The following is a 14,760-nucleotide window of genomic DNA, read 5'->3' on the forward strand; positions in this document are numbered from 1 at the left end:
GTATCCCGCTTCAGCTCTACAACCGCAGGACAACTGACAATATGAAACACTACTGCCTAGTCACCGAACATCAAAATTTTGTACTATGAAAGTCTAGGCTGAAGTGGCCCCCTCACTCAGCTATGATGATTTCCTAAACAGATGCCTGAAACAAGATTTTTGCTTTAGCAGTTTTCAAACTATTGTACTCTATGACCTGTAATTTAACATCCTCAGTGGACCAATTATAGCAACTGCATTTCAGTGAATATTCTCTCTCATACATTGGCTACAAATGTGCATTAAAATATATTTGGGTTGCACTGACAACTAAATGGAGCTGCTTGTGGAATTTGGTTAGGGTTTGGAATTCTCTCTTATAGTAGCCCAGTTCTTCATTTAGATGATCTCAGATACAGGAGTTAGCCAGTTGCTATTCTGTTCCAAATGAGTCCTTCTGTAAGGTTCCACAAGGTTCTGTCTTGCCGTAAAATTGTTTGTGTGCATATGAAGAAGTCAGCCACAGATTGGGAGTGAAGAGTCCTCAAATATGCAGAGGATCTTTCATCTGACCTTGAAGTAGCAATGGGAGTTTTGAATCAGCACCCAAGAATTACCGTAGACAAAACTAGGATGAATCAAAACAAGATAGAAGCAATGACTATCAGAGGCACTTCCAATTATCAAGTGGTGTCAATTCTGGACAGTGTTTTTTTTAGCTGATATTTTATTTGGAAAGCTAAAATGTTCATGGCATCAAAAGGAAGACTTGGGAAATCTGCTGAACTAGATAGAGCCAATTCAGCAAGCTACAATGTCCTGTGCAAAACTCCAAATAAATGCTATGATACAGATATCCATACAGACATGTTAAGGAGCCATGATAGGCTACAGATACATTGTATCTGATTATGCATTCTTGGGATAATTCCTGTGTCTGCCAAAACACCTGGATAAAAACTAGAGAACAGTAGAATTTAAACAAACCTGAAGGTAATCTAATACGGTTTCTGAAATTTATGCATGCTTGTCAACACTTTTACAATGTTATACTTTGCTCAACAAATCCATATTATAATATCCACAAGCAGGAGCAAGATTAAGCAAGTTGTGTCTCCCAAAGGTGCCTGAAAGCAATGAATAAAGTACCTAAGTCCAGAAGCAGCTCATATAAATAGCAGTTTCAGTTTCTAAAACCTACATGGTAGCATTTTCACTCCATTGCAAAACCTCACAGTCCAACTAAATATGTTGCTATATACAGATGTAGATGTCAGTCAAAACATCTCTATGTCAAAAATATCAATAAATCTTCTGAAATGCGAATGACAACGTATGCCTCTGTGACAAAATACAAATATTGAACACACTGTACAGTTAATTGGTGGAAAAGTAACTGGAACATTTCTGATATATTTCCCGTGTGTGTATTCATTCCTGAGAGAACTCAATATTTTAAAAGGTGGAGAATTTAAGCAACTTGTGGTTTGGGAAATGTTAGTTTCCACAGCAACCAGCATGATTTTCTTTATATAGCATTATAAACAGATGGCAAAAGAGTGGTCTTGTATGCTTCTTTGCCAAGCATGTCAATAAGAACTGCTGTACTACAGTATTGTATATTTGAATTCTTAAATAATCCAGGTATACTAGTAACAGAATCTACTACTGTAGGCAAATACAATTAAATCTTTACTTTTCACAGATACAATTCTAAAAAAAACCCCAAAAAGCAGCATCGCTGCTCACAGTGTTCTTTGGCTAAGCTTTCTAAAAACATTTTCTCACCATTTGGAACATAAATAAACTCTCAACTATAAAATCTTGAAAGTGAATGCTAAAATTACAAATGTAACATTTGCTTCCTATATCTTTTTGTTTCTTAACTGTCCTTAGTTAAATAGCTTCTGAAATTCAAGTTCTCACAATACATCAGTAGAAAGTAAGGAAAGAGTTGTGTGATGAGCTTAAAAAAACAAAAACAAATTAAAGATGTATTTAAAGTATATATGTGTCAGAGCTGCCCGAGGTCCCAGCTCACAAAGGACCAACGCCAGTTCGTTGTTATATACAAAAGTCTTTATTGAAGTTCAGTTTCTATTTCAAAGCCGTGGCGCGCAGCTCTACGTCTCAAACTCTAGACCGCCGAAGCTCCGTCTGAATCTCCTCCCCCCAGACACCAGTTTAAGACTCTAGCCCTGCTCCACCTCTTCCTCTGCTCTTTCCTCCTCTGGGTCCGCCTGTCCGCTGGAGTCTTGCCCTTTCTGGACTCTTCTGACGCTGAGTCCCCTGAGTCTTCCCCCTGCCTCCGGCGTGCTTTAGGACCTGGTTCCCAATCCGGGTTTTCTGCTGTCCCGCGCGCCTGTACATTCGAACTTGGCGCCCGCGCCCAGCCGGCAACCTTCCTCCTGACCGTTACACTGCTCCTGTCACTGCTTCCCCCTTCGGGGGGGCTAGCTGGACCTGACCTCCCCTACGTTCCCTCACTCTCCAACAGAGGCGTGGTCAGCCCTGACTCATCTTCTCTCCCTGCAGGAGGAGATGCTGGCCCTGATGCATGGGACTCTTCCCCCCCACTACGCTCTGGTGGGGGAACTGGTCCTGATCTTCCGCTGCTGCTTTGGGAGTCCCCGCTGGCCCCTTGCTTCTGGTGCGTCCCCCCTGGGACCCCCCTTGCCCTGGCCATCGGCGCCCCCCTCTGGGAATCTTCTGAATCGCTGGAGAAACTCATGGAATCTCTCGGGCCACTGTCATACTCCCCTACGCTGCCCTCAGATTCTTCCCCTTCGCTCTCCGTTTCCTCTCTCCCCTGTGCCTCTGCTCCTGAACCCCTGACAATATGTTTCAAAATTAACATGGTGATATTTGTTGCATTCAATGTAATTCCAAGCCATGGTTTGGTGTTGACATGAATGAGCAGCAATGACCCTCAAGCTTGTAGATTCAGGTAGGTAGCCGTGTTGGTCTGACGCAGTCAAAATATATATTAAAAAAAAAAAAAAATTGTTCAGTAGCACCTTAGAGACCAACTAAGTTTTTTCTTAGTATAAGCTTTTATGTGCATGCACACTTCATCAGATACCAGATGGTATCTGAAGAAGTATGCATGCGCACAAAAGCTTATACCAAGAACTTACCGTATTTTTCGCCCTATAAGACGCACTTTCCCCCCTCCAAAAATGAAGGGGAAATGTGTGTGCGTCTTATGGGGCGAATGCAGGCTCCTTGGCTTCAGCTATAGCAACGCGAAGCCTCTGAAGCCTGCGCTCCAGAGGCTTCGCATTGCTTCCGCTGAAGCCAGGAGAGTCTGCTCTTTGAGGCTGGCAGTGGGGGAAAGCAGCGCTTCCCCCATCGCCAGCCCCAGAGGATGGGGGGCAGCGGGAAAGCGTGCGATGCCTTCCCGTTACTCTCCAACCTGGCTTTGAGGCTGGCGGTGGGGTAAAGCAGGCTTTTCCCCAAGGAGGGAGAAGGGACTGACTGGCAGAGTCCATCCCTTCTCGCACCTGTGGGCTTTTGCGGGAGATGGGGGAATAATTCCCCCACCTCCCGCAAAAGCAGGCAAAAGCCATGCGCTCTTTAAAGGGGCTGCGTGGCTTTGCTGGCTTTTCTAGGAGGTGGGGGAATTCCCCCACCTCCTAGAAAAGCCCATAGGAGCCGCACAGCCTTTAAAGAGGTGCCGCTCTTGGGGGCTTTTCCCCAAGGAGGGAGAAGGGACGGACTGTCCGAGTCCGTCCCTTCTCCCTCCTGTGGGCTTTTGCGGGAGATGGGGGAATTCCGCCACCTCCCGCAAAAGCAGGAAGAAGGTCTTGGAGTAGCACACAGGCTGCATGCAGCCTGTCCGCTGCTCCCAGACCTGCGGGGGGGGGATCATATTTTTTTCATTGATTTCCCCCCCTGAAAACTAGGCGCGTCCTATGGGCCGGTGCGTCCTATAGAGCGAAAAATGTGGTAGTTGGCCTCAAGCTTGTGATTGTTTCATCTCCCACTGATCTCTCATTATACTGCTTTTTTTCCTAACAAACATCTAGTTTAACAAACCATAGTTTGCCATTACATATATACCTGCAAACTATTGTTTATTCAACCAGTTTTTCTGTATATTTGCATTTGAAACCAGACCCAAACCATAATTTTCCTCATCCACATGCAATGGCAATTATATTTGCCAAAGAACTGCAAGCCCTTTAGAAAAGCAAAGCATGCAAAGAGAAGAGGAAGAGCATGCAAGTCTGATGCTCGCTGCTGCATGTTCATATGACATCAACCGAGCCTGCATTTGAAACCAGCAATTGCTACTAGGAGTATTTCGAACGCTTAATCTATAGCTGGTATTTTAGAAACTTTGGCATATAGGCAGTCTGCCTTCCATCTTTTGCTGCTATCTGAAAGCTAAGGGTAATATTGAACATCAGTCATGGAGTAAACCCGCTACAGTCAATTGACTTAAGTCTCAGCAGGGATGCTCTGTCATCCATAGTATTTTTTAACGCTTATCGTGGTTCAAGCCTAGACTTCTTTTATACCTATGTTTTCATCTAACTTGCAATGGTTATATATTGACCCACCAGTAGAAGCATAAGGCATAATCATAAGAACCATTCAAGCTTTTCTGGGGTCTGCATTTTTTAAAATATAACAGGCCCAATGTTGTCTCTTTCTCCTCTGTATTCTTGAAATCTCATCCTGATCTTCTTACCATCTGTTACCAGGACAACAAGCACTCTGACACTCCGATCTTGATAGTTGTAGCTTTGCTCCACTGTCTGTTTCACATGCATTAAAATAGTTTGTAATGGTTTACTTTCCTCTATGCCTACATATACACTCCAGATTTCCTTCAAGTAAAAGTAAGTGGCAAAGATTTCAGGGGTGAGGGCATACATTTTAGGGAAGCAAAAACTCCAATTTTAAAAAGGTAAATATGTTTAAAATCAGCAATGACTGACAACTAGTATAACCAGAGACCCAGACTTAATGAACAAGAGGTGAATCCACACTAGCACACTGATGCTGTTTTCAAGATTACTTAGAGAAAACTATTTTTGGTAATTAAAAGTTTTTACTAAGTGTTAACTGGGAAGATGGGAAAATGAAAGAATAAAATTATCGAAATGTTTTGTATTTTGCGCTAGTCATGTGAAATTTGCTTATGCAATTTATGAAAAATTCTCCCATTAATATTATATAATTTCTTGGGGAAGAATGATTCCAGAAAGTGTAAGCATGCAGAACATTACATTTCTAGTGAAATGTGATATGCTTTTTCAACATTTTTACAATTTAATTTTATTAATTCTAAGACGAATTTGAGCCAGTCACTTTAAGTCTGCAATCTTAAATTCTGCAGGACTTACTTGTGAGTAGACATATACTACTCAATACCTGGTTTCCACTTAAATCAATGGGATTGAAAAGTATTTCACTTGGCTCAATCATGCCTCTAGTTTTACTGGTAAAAATCACCACTGATAAATTCTGAACCAACGTGCTTGCTTTCAAGGGAAGAAAAGGAAAGAAAGGGGAAATGTGGGAGTCAATAAAGAAGGAACACTAAAAGGATCTGAGGGCAGGTGGCCTATACAATTTATTTTCAAAGCTGCATTAGCACCCTGCAAAGCTGCTTATAAATCATGTGGTTAAACAACATGTGCTGTCCCGATCAATCACTAACATCACTTACCCCATTTGTCATGCTCTAGTCTACGGATATTTCTCTAAATGATGAAATGACTTTAAAATGATGATGATGATGATAATAATGTTAATAATAATAAACAATGCTGAAAACTTCCATCTTAAAACAGAACTATACACAGCTATTCTGGATACAAAATTTCAGTGTTCTTGCTCCTGACATGTTACTATGTTGATAAATATATGCCTTAATTTACCTTAAAAAAACAAGGGCTTGTCAGTGAGCATGATAGTTACACATTTCTGGAAATATTTAGAGAGGGCAACGATGAATCTATGACTAAGCTTGGCATTTAGCAATATTGGAAAGGCTGACTCAGAGGGTCTGATAGCTCAAGAAACAAATCCAACGAGACCTGTTTTACACCTCTGTTCAATATTCAACAGGACTTCAAGAAAAGTTCCTGCACAAAATTCACTTTTGTGGGATATATTTATGGACACCGATCCTTGCTCTGATAGATGCATTAACAGGTTAATTCAGCATCTATAAGAGAAGCACTTGACCCAGTGGAAAGACTGCAAAAATATAGAATTGTTATTGTTGGACTGTCTTTTCATTTTACTTTATACAGTACAGATTATTAGCTCCCCAGCACATAGGAACATTGCTGTACTTTGTGTTTTATGTCATCCTAAATAAAATAAAAAAGGTTTTTAAAAATGAGTTTTTAAGAGACCAGGTCCATTTATAAATTGTTTCCCAAGTAGTTCTGAGAGTGAAATGAGGAGGAAAAACTAGCATCTTGACCTCTAGAAATCCGCCACTTTCCAGCAGCATTTCATGCAAAAGTAGTGGCACTTTCTCCAGCAGTTTATTTTAAAAAAAAAAACTCAGCTGGCCCTTCAAATTGGTTTCTGCTTCAGCTAGGAAGGAACAAGAACCGGCTCAAATGCAAGACATGCCACCTTTGTCATTCTGTACCGTTCACTCTTATCAGATAAAAGGGAAGAGGACAGAGACACGTGGCTCGCTAATGCTTTAGGTGCCAGAGGGAAGCGTTTGGAAAAATATACAACTGTCCCACCAATTCACAGCACTGGCAGCAAACATCAGTTGCTGTCTAGTCACAACAGATTCAGGGTGGTCAGGGAGCTTTGTAAACTACTGTATTTTTGCTCTATAAGACGCACCCGACCATAAGATGCACCAAGTTTTTAGAGGAGGAAAACAAGAAAAAAATATTCTGAATCAAATGTTGCTGAAGAGGCTTTGTGTGGCTATCCCTGAAGTACTTAAAAGCTACTTAAATTGCAACATCCAAACCAAGTAGAGTAGGAATGAAGAACCTGTGGCCCTCAAATGTTGTTGGACTACAACTCTTAACCTTCCCTGATCATTGGCCACGTTGGCTGGGACTGATGGGAGCTGGAGCCTAATCCCTGACAGCCACAGATTCACCTTCTGTAAAGTAGAAGGAAGTCATAAACTACTTGTTAATGCAAGTTATGCAGTTTGAGTCACTCTTCAAGTCCTTTGATAGTTTTGCTTCAATATTATGTATTAAATGGAGGTTCTGCTAAAACCTTGTCATTTTTTCTCTGTTGCGTTTACCTCTTGTTCTCTCTGTCTTGAACTTAGATGAGTTCTTTTTCTTATCAAAACCCCCAATATTTTAGAAAGCCTCAGTAAGAAGAATTTGGCATTGAATTTTAAAGACTCCCTCCCCTCAATTGAACATGTTATTTTCCTCCCTCCCTTGGCGTTATAGCCATCTTACTTTAGAGCCAAGAAGAGTTTTACGAAGGTTTTAATAGAAGGTTTCCTAAAATGTGCCAGTATGTGCCTCCTTTCCAAATCCTTCATAAGTCATTGAACAAACCAAATCTCTGTGTGAACATGAAAAGGTCATTCAAAACACAGAGCTAGCCAAGGACACAAATTTTGAGCAGGCACCACAAAGTAAAACAAATTTAACTGCTAGGAACAGAATATTTCTTCTTTAGAAGTTTATAACCAGGCCAGGGTTGGAGGAGTGAGGAAGTAAGGGAAAAGTCTGAAATACTGAAAGCTACCTCAGTTACAGAAATCCAGTATCTGCCAGCTGTCATAAGTGATTTGCCTGAAACTTTCCATACAGCATAACAGGCAGCATAATAATAATACAACTGCAAAATTTCAAGCAGCTTTGTTAAATTTGGAAAATCTGTGGGGTGAAAGTGGAATACAAGGCTAAATTAGGCTTATTACAGAAGAATTTGCTTCTGCCTTAAAAGCCAAGTAATTTCAGCAATTGGGAATGCCCAAACAAAAGAGTTTCCTGTCTCCAACACTCCAAATTTAAGTCTATGTTAGCACAGCTATGCATTTGGTGGTCTATTGAAAATGTGGTGATCTTGGGACAGCTGTGAAGTGAAACTGTCTGCCATCAGACTCAGAAGACTAGAGCTGTATGGAGATTACCATATTGTCAGTATAGGGGGTGGGGGTGGGAAACTTCTACGATTAAGCCCACTGCAAAGTGTGCTTAAGCCCACTGAAATCAATGTCCTAAGCATATCTAATTCTGTGATGGGCCATACGCCTTAGCACTTTAGTTTATGGGACACTTCCAAGTTTTGAGCAATAATGCTACCTTCAATTTATCTCACTTGAGAAATCTGAAAGTCAATATTACCTATTTCATGGCTGTATTTCAGTTCACACTATTTAAATGACTTAAACAAACTGCACGGAGCAATGGTTCCAAACTACAAGAAAGAAGATTCCACCTAAACATTAGGAAGAACTTCCTGACAGTAAGAGCTGTTCGACAGTGGAATTTGCTGCCAAGGAGTGTGGTGGAGTCTCCTTCTTTGGAGGTCTTTAAGCAGAGGCTTGACAACCATATGTCAGGAGTGCTCTGATGGTGTTTCCTGCTTGGCAGGGGGTTGGGCTCGATGGCCCTTGTGGTCTCTTCCAACTCTATGATTCTATGAATTACATGAGCTGAAAATAAACACAAAACATATTCTTTTAAATAGCACCATTTCATTTATGTTGTCAGCATAAAATTAAGATAATCTCTTGAAATGTTTTGATGTGGTTTCTAATATATAGCAGTTTTGTTATTCTTGAGTAGTTTTGTATTTTGCTTTTTAAAGCATTAACAACTCATATCTAAGACTTCTAGACTGTTTTCAATGATGTTTTTAAGCTGTCGTATTATAGCATACACTTGTCACATATCCTTTCCTTACATGGGCTGCAGTCAGCATCATGAGGCTTGTGTCAAAGAAGTATCTATAGGACACATGAAAGTCAAACATACCATCCTTTTCACAGAGCAGAGGTTTCTGCCCCTGCCTGTAACTATACTTACTGTGCTTATATTGAAACAGGTCTTCTCAAACTATCATTAACTTTCTCTTTGAGTATAAGAAAATTAAAGCTACCCCAACAACTTCTTTTTTGGACCATTTTCTTAAACAATGGATTCAAACTCAAATTTAAACCTCACTGTTAGCTGTCAGTTTTTTGTCTTTTAGCCTATAAACAAAGGTAGATACTGTTGTGCGGACACCGCCTGAGTAAAGCTAATCACAAATTATGACGGCCTCACCAAGCCAAAGGTGTTTCCTTTTTTAAAAAAGCAAAGCTACAGGGTTCCCCAGTTTCAGCAATGGCTCACTGACCAACCTCCTCATGCTTTAAGTTCCCTTTTGCCAATCTTCATGGCCTTGCTGGCTTTGCTATTAGTAAAATGATAGTATGTGACCAAGGCAACTACTCTGGAATATAAACAGTTTTACCTCAAATTGACAGACTATAAAGTGTTTTGTCAAAAACATTTTATGCACCTGACAATCTCAAGCCCACTAGAACAGAGTATAAGCTCTTAACAATCTACCCGAGTAAATCTCATGCAGAGGTGTCTTTCATCACCTGTGGATTGCAACCCCATGTCTCAACTTGCTTCAATATAAAAGCAATATATGTAAACATCATTCTCTCAAGAGGTACAACAGAGCAATCAGATACTCTGAATTAAAGTGAGGTGGGTGGGAGATGCACAATGCTGCTGTCTGGGAAACGGGGAGAGAGGAGGGAAGCACTTAAGATAAAATAAAAATAAAAACAGCAGAAAGAAAGAGATGTACATGCCTGCAAGAACTTCTGGAAACACTAGAATCTGGGTCATCAGCCACATATGGAGACAGCCAATGAACTCATGATGGGGCCTTGCGTTACCTCTACCACACACACCACTATATACAAAAATGGCACCATCACAGCACCCCCAGTGGCACACTCAGCAGTAGCCCCAGTATAGCAACTCCCCTAGTAGCACTATAAGCAGAGATTCAAATTTTCTAGCACACCAAACAAGAGGAAGAAAATCACATACAACACAGCACCTATATAGCTGCATGGCCAGGATGCCTGTAAAGTGCACACAGAGCAGTCAAGCAATGAAAACATCACCTTCAAAACACTTTAATGTTTGTTTCAAGTAAATTGATGGAAAACATCATTAAAGACAAAATTATCAAGTGTATACAAGGACACGTCTTGCTAAAGAGAAATCAGCTTAACTTCTACAAAGGTACACCCCGTCTCACTAATCCATTTGAGACTATCAACAAACTTGTGGAAAGGGTCAGCATGTAGACATTGTTTACTTGAAAGCTTTTGATATGGTTCCTTACTGCACACTCCTGAGCAAACACATCAATCACGAGTTAATTGGAAATGTTCTCTTATGGACTTGGAACAGGTTAAAGAGCAAGAAGCAGAGAACTCGAGGCATGCAAATACAGTCGTACCTTGGAAATCTAATTGAATCCGTTCCGGAAGTCCATTCAACTTACAAAACATTTGCAAACCAAAACACGGCTTCTGATTGGCTGCAGGAAGCTCCTGCAGCCAATCAGAAGCCATGGAAGCCCCTTCAGATGTTCGGCTTCCAAAAATAGTTTGCAAACCAGAACAGTCACTTCGGTGTTTGCGGCGTTTGGGAGCCAAAACGTTCAAGAACTAAGCTGTTCAAAAACCAAGGTACAGCTGTAGTGGAGTCCCAAAGGATCTGTTTTGAGACCAATGCTTTTTAACATGTTCATAAAGGATCTAGAATTAGGAGGAGGCAGTGAGGTAGCCAAGTTTGCTGACGACACAAATATATTCTGAGGTGGAGGGATTAAAAACAAAAAAGGACCTCTTTAAAGTGGGAAAATGGTCACTAAAAGATCAATGAGGTTCAGTGTATACAATGTTAAGTGATGTATGCTGGAAGAGGAAAAAAATATCAGTTTTTAAACCAGTATATGGCGTGCATTTTTGCCAGCAGAACAATTCTACTAATGGAATGTTATACTGACATATCTGTGATGTTCTGCCAGGATTATATGTCATATTGGTGGGCTATCTGACAATATACTGCCTCTAAATTTGATTATTTTAGCTGAAACAGTTCTCATTTGTTCAAATTGGTCTCTCTAGAAAAGTATTAAGTATGTCTGGAGATATTCTGAGAACAATACGAAGAAATAGCTTTGAAGAGCTATTAAAGAACAGCAAAAACAAACATATCTACCCTATACTACTTAAATTCCAAGTTTTCTCTCTTAGAAAAGTACTGTAATATTACAATAACTATCAAACTTTTCCACAACTGTTGAAGGATGTTAATAAATCAAACCAATCTCTTCTGAAAAGTATTGTTATCTTGGAAATAGCTATAAAACTACATCACATAATCTTATATGACTTGTCCAAGACCATAATAACCATTGTAATGAAATGAAAACAGCAGACCAGAGTATCAAGCAATGTTCCTATAAATGACCATTTTTTACAGTCAGCACCAGAAACAGCGAAGGAAATTCACTGTGATGATCAGCCAATTAAACAAGCAGGAGGGTCCAAATCCCTAATCTGTTGTGCCAGACAGCATGTGGATGCGGTGAAGATGTCAGCAGGGCAACCCTGTCAATGAGAAGCATCCCAACGTGCCTACCCAAACACTGGTCGGCCGAAGCTACTGCTAGCTGTAACTCTGCTGGCAACTGCCAGTGGGAAACCCAGAAAACAAGGTGTTTCAGGACTGGGACATGATCCAGGGGATCCTGAGTTTGTCCTGTTACTATCTTGTGATGGCAGTGGGCTTGATCCAAGCATCTTCCCCTGGAAGCCTCTTTAGTTCGAGAGCTGGTGCAGTGAATTGATATTTTTCCTTGACCCCACCCCCTAACCTTTTACTTGACCAGCATGAGTGGAAGGCCATGGATGAGGTGATGGTGATACTTCAACAAGCCCTATTGCTTCCAGCCTAGGGTTTGGATTGCCCCCATAACTGTTTTATCAACCATCTCTCAATTGATGAAGGTTAAATAAATCTGCATACTACAAAAATCTCCAAAGCAAGTAGCTTCTTAAGAAGTTGAAGGAATAAACAAAGGCTATGAGTCACTGTCAAACAGAATGCCTTTAAATGCTTGCTTCCCATGAAGTATTACAGCAGAGCTTTCCAACTATGTGTTGCGACATGTTTAGCGTGTCAACTGCAGTGTGTAGGTGTGTTGCACGAACACTCTTTGTGCTCCTTTCAGGGCTAGAAAGGGGTTAGTTTAACCTCTGGTTTGCTGAGTTACTGTGTCATGAGTTACTGTGTCATGTCATGTCTACAAAGTGTGTCACCAACATAAAAAGTTTGGAAAGCTCTGTATTACAGTATCAAACAATAACCAAGATAGTCTCCTTCACCACCAAGGTCCTTAATTTATAGTCTCTACCAGTTAAAAATGGCCCTCATTAAATGATTTCACTTGGTGCTCATTAGCTAAAAAAGAATTTCATATGGAGTTTCTTGAAAAAACTATATCCCCATGAGCCCTCTGCACAAAAACCAGGAACATTCCTATCTTTAAGTGAGTGTTCACATCTTGGCCTAAAACAACTCTCTTCATCAAACTTCTACTCATGTAGAAAGTCCCCGTTTTGATTCTTGTCATCTTTGGATTTCTTTTCTTCCTAATAGTTTTTTATTAATTTGTTCTGAAATATCAACAATATCAACAACAACAAACAATTCAAACTAAATATGTTTGCCATCCAACATTAAGCCGTCTCTGGTTTTGTTGTTTTAAAGAAAGGCTTCAGGAAGCAGGGCTGCATAATCTAGATTCTAGACAATGCTGACGGACCAATGGTCTGACTCCACGCCAGGCAGCGCCCTACAGGTCAAGGAAGAGAATCCTGGGGTTTCGCAGCACCGGAAGAAGTGTTGTGATAGGAAACGTGACTGGGCAATTGAAGCGAGTAAGAGTAAGTATGCCTCCCATTTACCTGGCTTGCAGGAGTGGACGGTTGTGTACGAGAAAAGTGACAGCCAACTCGGTGCCCAATGCTTCAGAGGCCCCGAGGGGAGCTTACCTGGCCGTGTTGAGCAACGGGTGCCTGGTCCCCACCAGTTTGCGCACCTGCATGGCGATGTTGCTCAGCTCGTCGCTCAAGAGGCAGCGGAGGCTCAGGAAGGAGGTCGGGTAGCCCACGATCTTCTCGGCTTCGGAGACCACTTTGCTCCAGTGGGAAGCGGAAGAGGGAGAGCCGGAGAAGAGGCACCGCCGCTGCCTCCCCTCCGCTCCCAACTGCAGGAGGCTCCTCCGCAAACAGCCTCGAGCCAAGGGCAGCAGCAACGCGGAGCGCAGCATCTCGGCTCCCCTTCGGGACGCCTCTTTCGGAGGAGCCCAAGGCAACCTTCCCCGACTGCCTCCCGCGAACTCCGGGGCGGGACCCACCGCAGCTGCTCCCTCCCCGCGGTCCAGGCCGAGCAAAAACCGCCTAAGGGCCTGCGCCTCCCTCCCGTCCCATGAGGCGCCTCGCAACGGTTCAAACGCCGCGCGCGCTCCGCATCCCTCTCCCAGGCGCTTCCTTTTCTACCTCACGGTAGAAAAGCCGAAAACACTACTTTTCTTTCTTCCGGTTCTGTTTTGGCAAAACCCTCTGAATCCGGTGGCTAGAAAGGAGCTCGGCAACCCCTCTAAGTAGCTTCCCCGGCACAGAGCCCACAAGCCGCTTTCATGGAGGCAGCCATCTTAAGTGTCGTAAAAGAAAGGCTGGGAAGATGTGCGGGCCTCGTTGCTTTTGCGCTGCTTCTTTGCTTTGCGGCATCGGCTGCCGGGAGGGAGGGGCAGTACCTGGAGGGAGCGGAGGAGCAGAGTTGTTAGGGCAACGCGGGAGACGGGAAAGGCGCGGGCGAGCCGCTTCCTTGCTTTTCCAACACGCTTCCAAATGCAGCGTGAAAAAATTCACGAGTCCCAAGCCATCAGAATAATAGTAATAATTTATTATTTATACCCCGCCCATCTGGCTGGGTTTCTCCAGCCACTCTGGGCGGTTTCCCACAGAATATTAAAATACAATAGTCTATTAAACATTAAAAGCTTCCCTAAACAGGGCTGCCTTCAGGGCTGCAGCCAGAGAGACTGCGGAGGTCCAGCGACACCAGAGCTAACCTAACCAAATCACACGTGACTAGATTCGCAGGAACCACAATCAGATACCCACTCAGGGCCATGAATGTTATACAGGAAAAATGACCCAAAATTCCATCTAGTAAGTAAAAAAAAAAAAGTTAGTCATGTGACTAGATGGTAGCGACACAATGCAACTTAAAATGTGCCCAGAAACCACATCTGCGTACCTGTTCGAGGCCGTTCTGAGCTTGCCAAACAAATCAGATTTACCAGTTGCATGAAACAGATGGGATTGATGCAGTCTAGCCACGAAAAGTTCACAGAAAACCTGTTCCGATACTTGATCCAGACCATATACAGTAATTTGGAAAAGTGACCCAGAACACCAACTTCCGAACCAAATTCACCCATCATACATGAGTAGATGGGATCCATGCCATAAGGCACAAAATATCCACAGAATCCACATTCTGGAACCCATTCCAGGCAATAAATATCATTAAACAACAGCCCATAACATGAACTCCTGAACAATCCAGATAAATGATTTGCACAACTCACAATAGGCAATACGGAAATGGTGCAGCAACAAATCTTTCACAGAAACCATACTCCAATACCAATTTCAGGAAAGGAATAGTATCATAAAAAATGGCCCAGAACATCAATTTCTAACCTATCCAAACAAACTAA

The 14,760-nt window shown here is 42.1% G+C and overlaps 1 protein-coding gene across 2 annotated transcripts in view; it reads right to left on the reverse strand.

Annotated features, from left to right (window-relative positions):
• PDSS2 (decaprenyl diphosphate synthase subunit 2) overlaps nucleotides 1-13,343 on the reverse strand; it is a 69,998-nt gene extending 56,655 nt beyond the window's left edge. For both annotated transcript variants that reach the window (XM_081857296.1, XM_081857295.1), the window contains exon 1: nucleotides 13,025-13,343. In XM_081857296.1, the coding sequence (XP_081713422.1) occupies nucleotides 13,025-13,302 (278 nt within the window). In that variant the 5' untranslated portion in view covers nucleotides 13,303-13,343. The remainder of the gene's footprint in view (nucleotides 1-13,024) is intronic.
• Between the last annotated feature and the right edge of the window lie 1,417 nt (nucleotides 13,344-14,760).

Source organism: Podarcis erhardii, assembly GCF_964252035.2.
Source record: "Podarcis erhardii genome assembly, chromosome: 3".
Classification (NCBI taxonomy): Eukaryota; Metazoa; Chordata; class Lepidosauria; order Squamata; family Lacertidae; genus Podarcis; species Podarcis erhardii.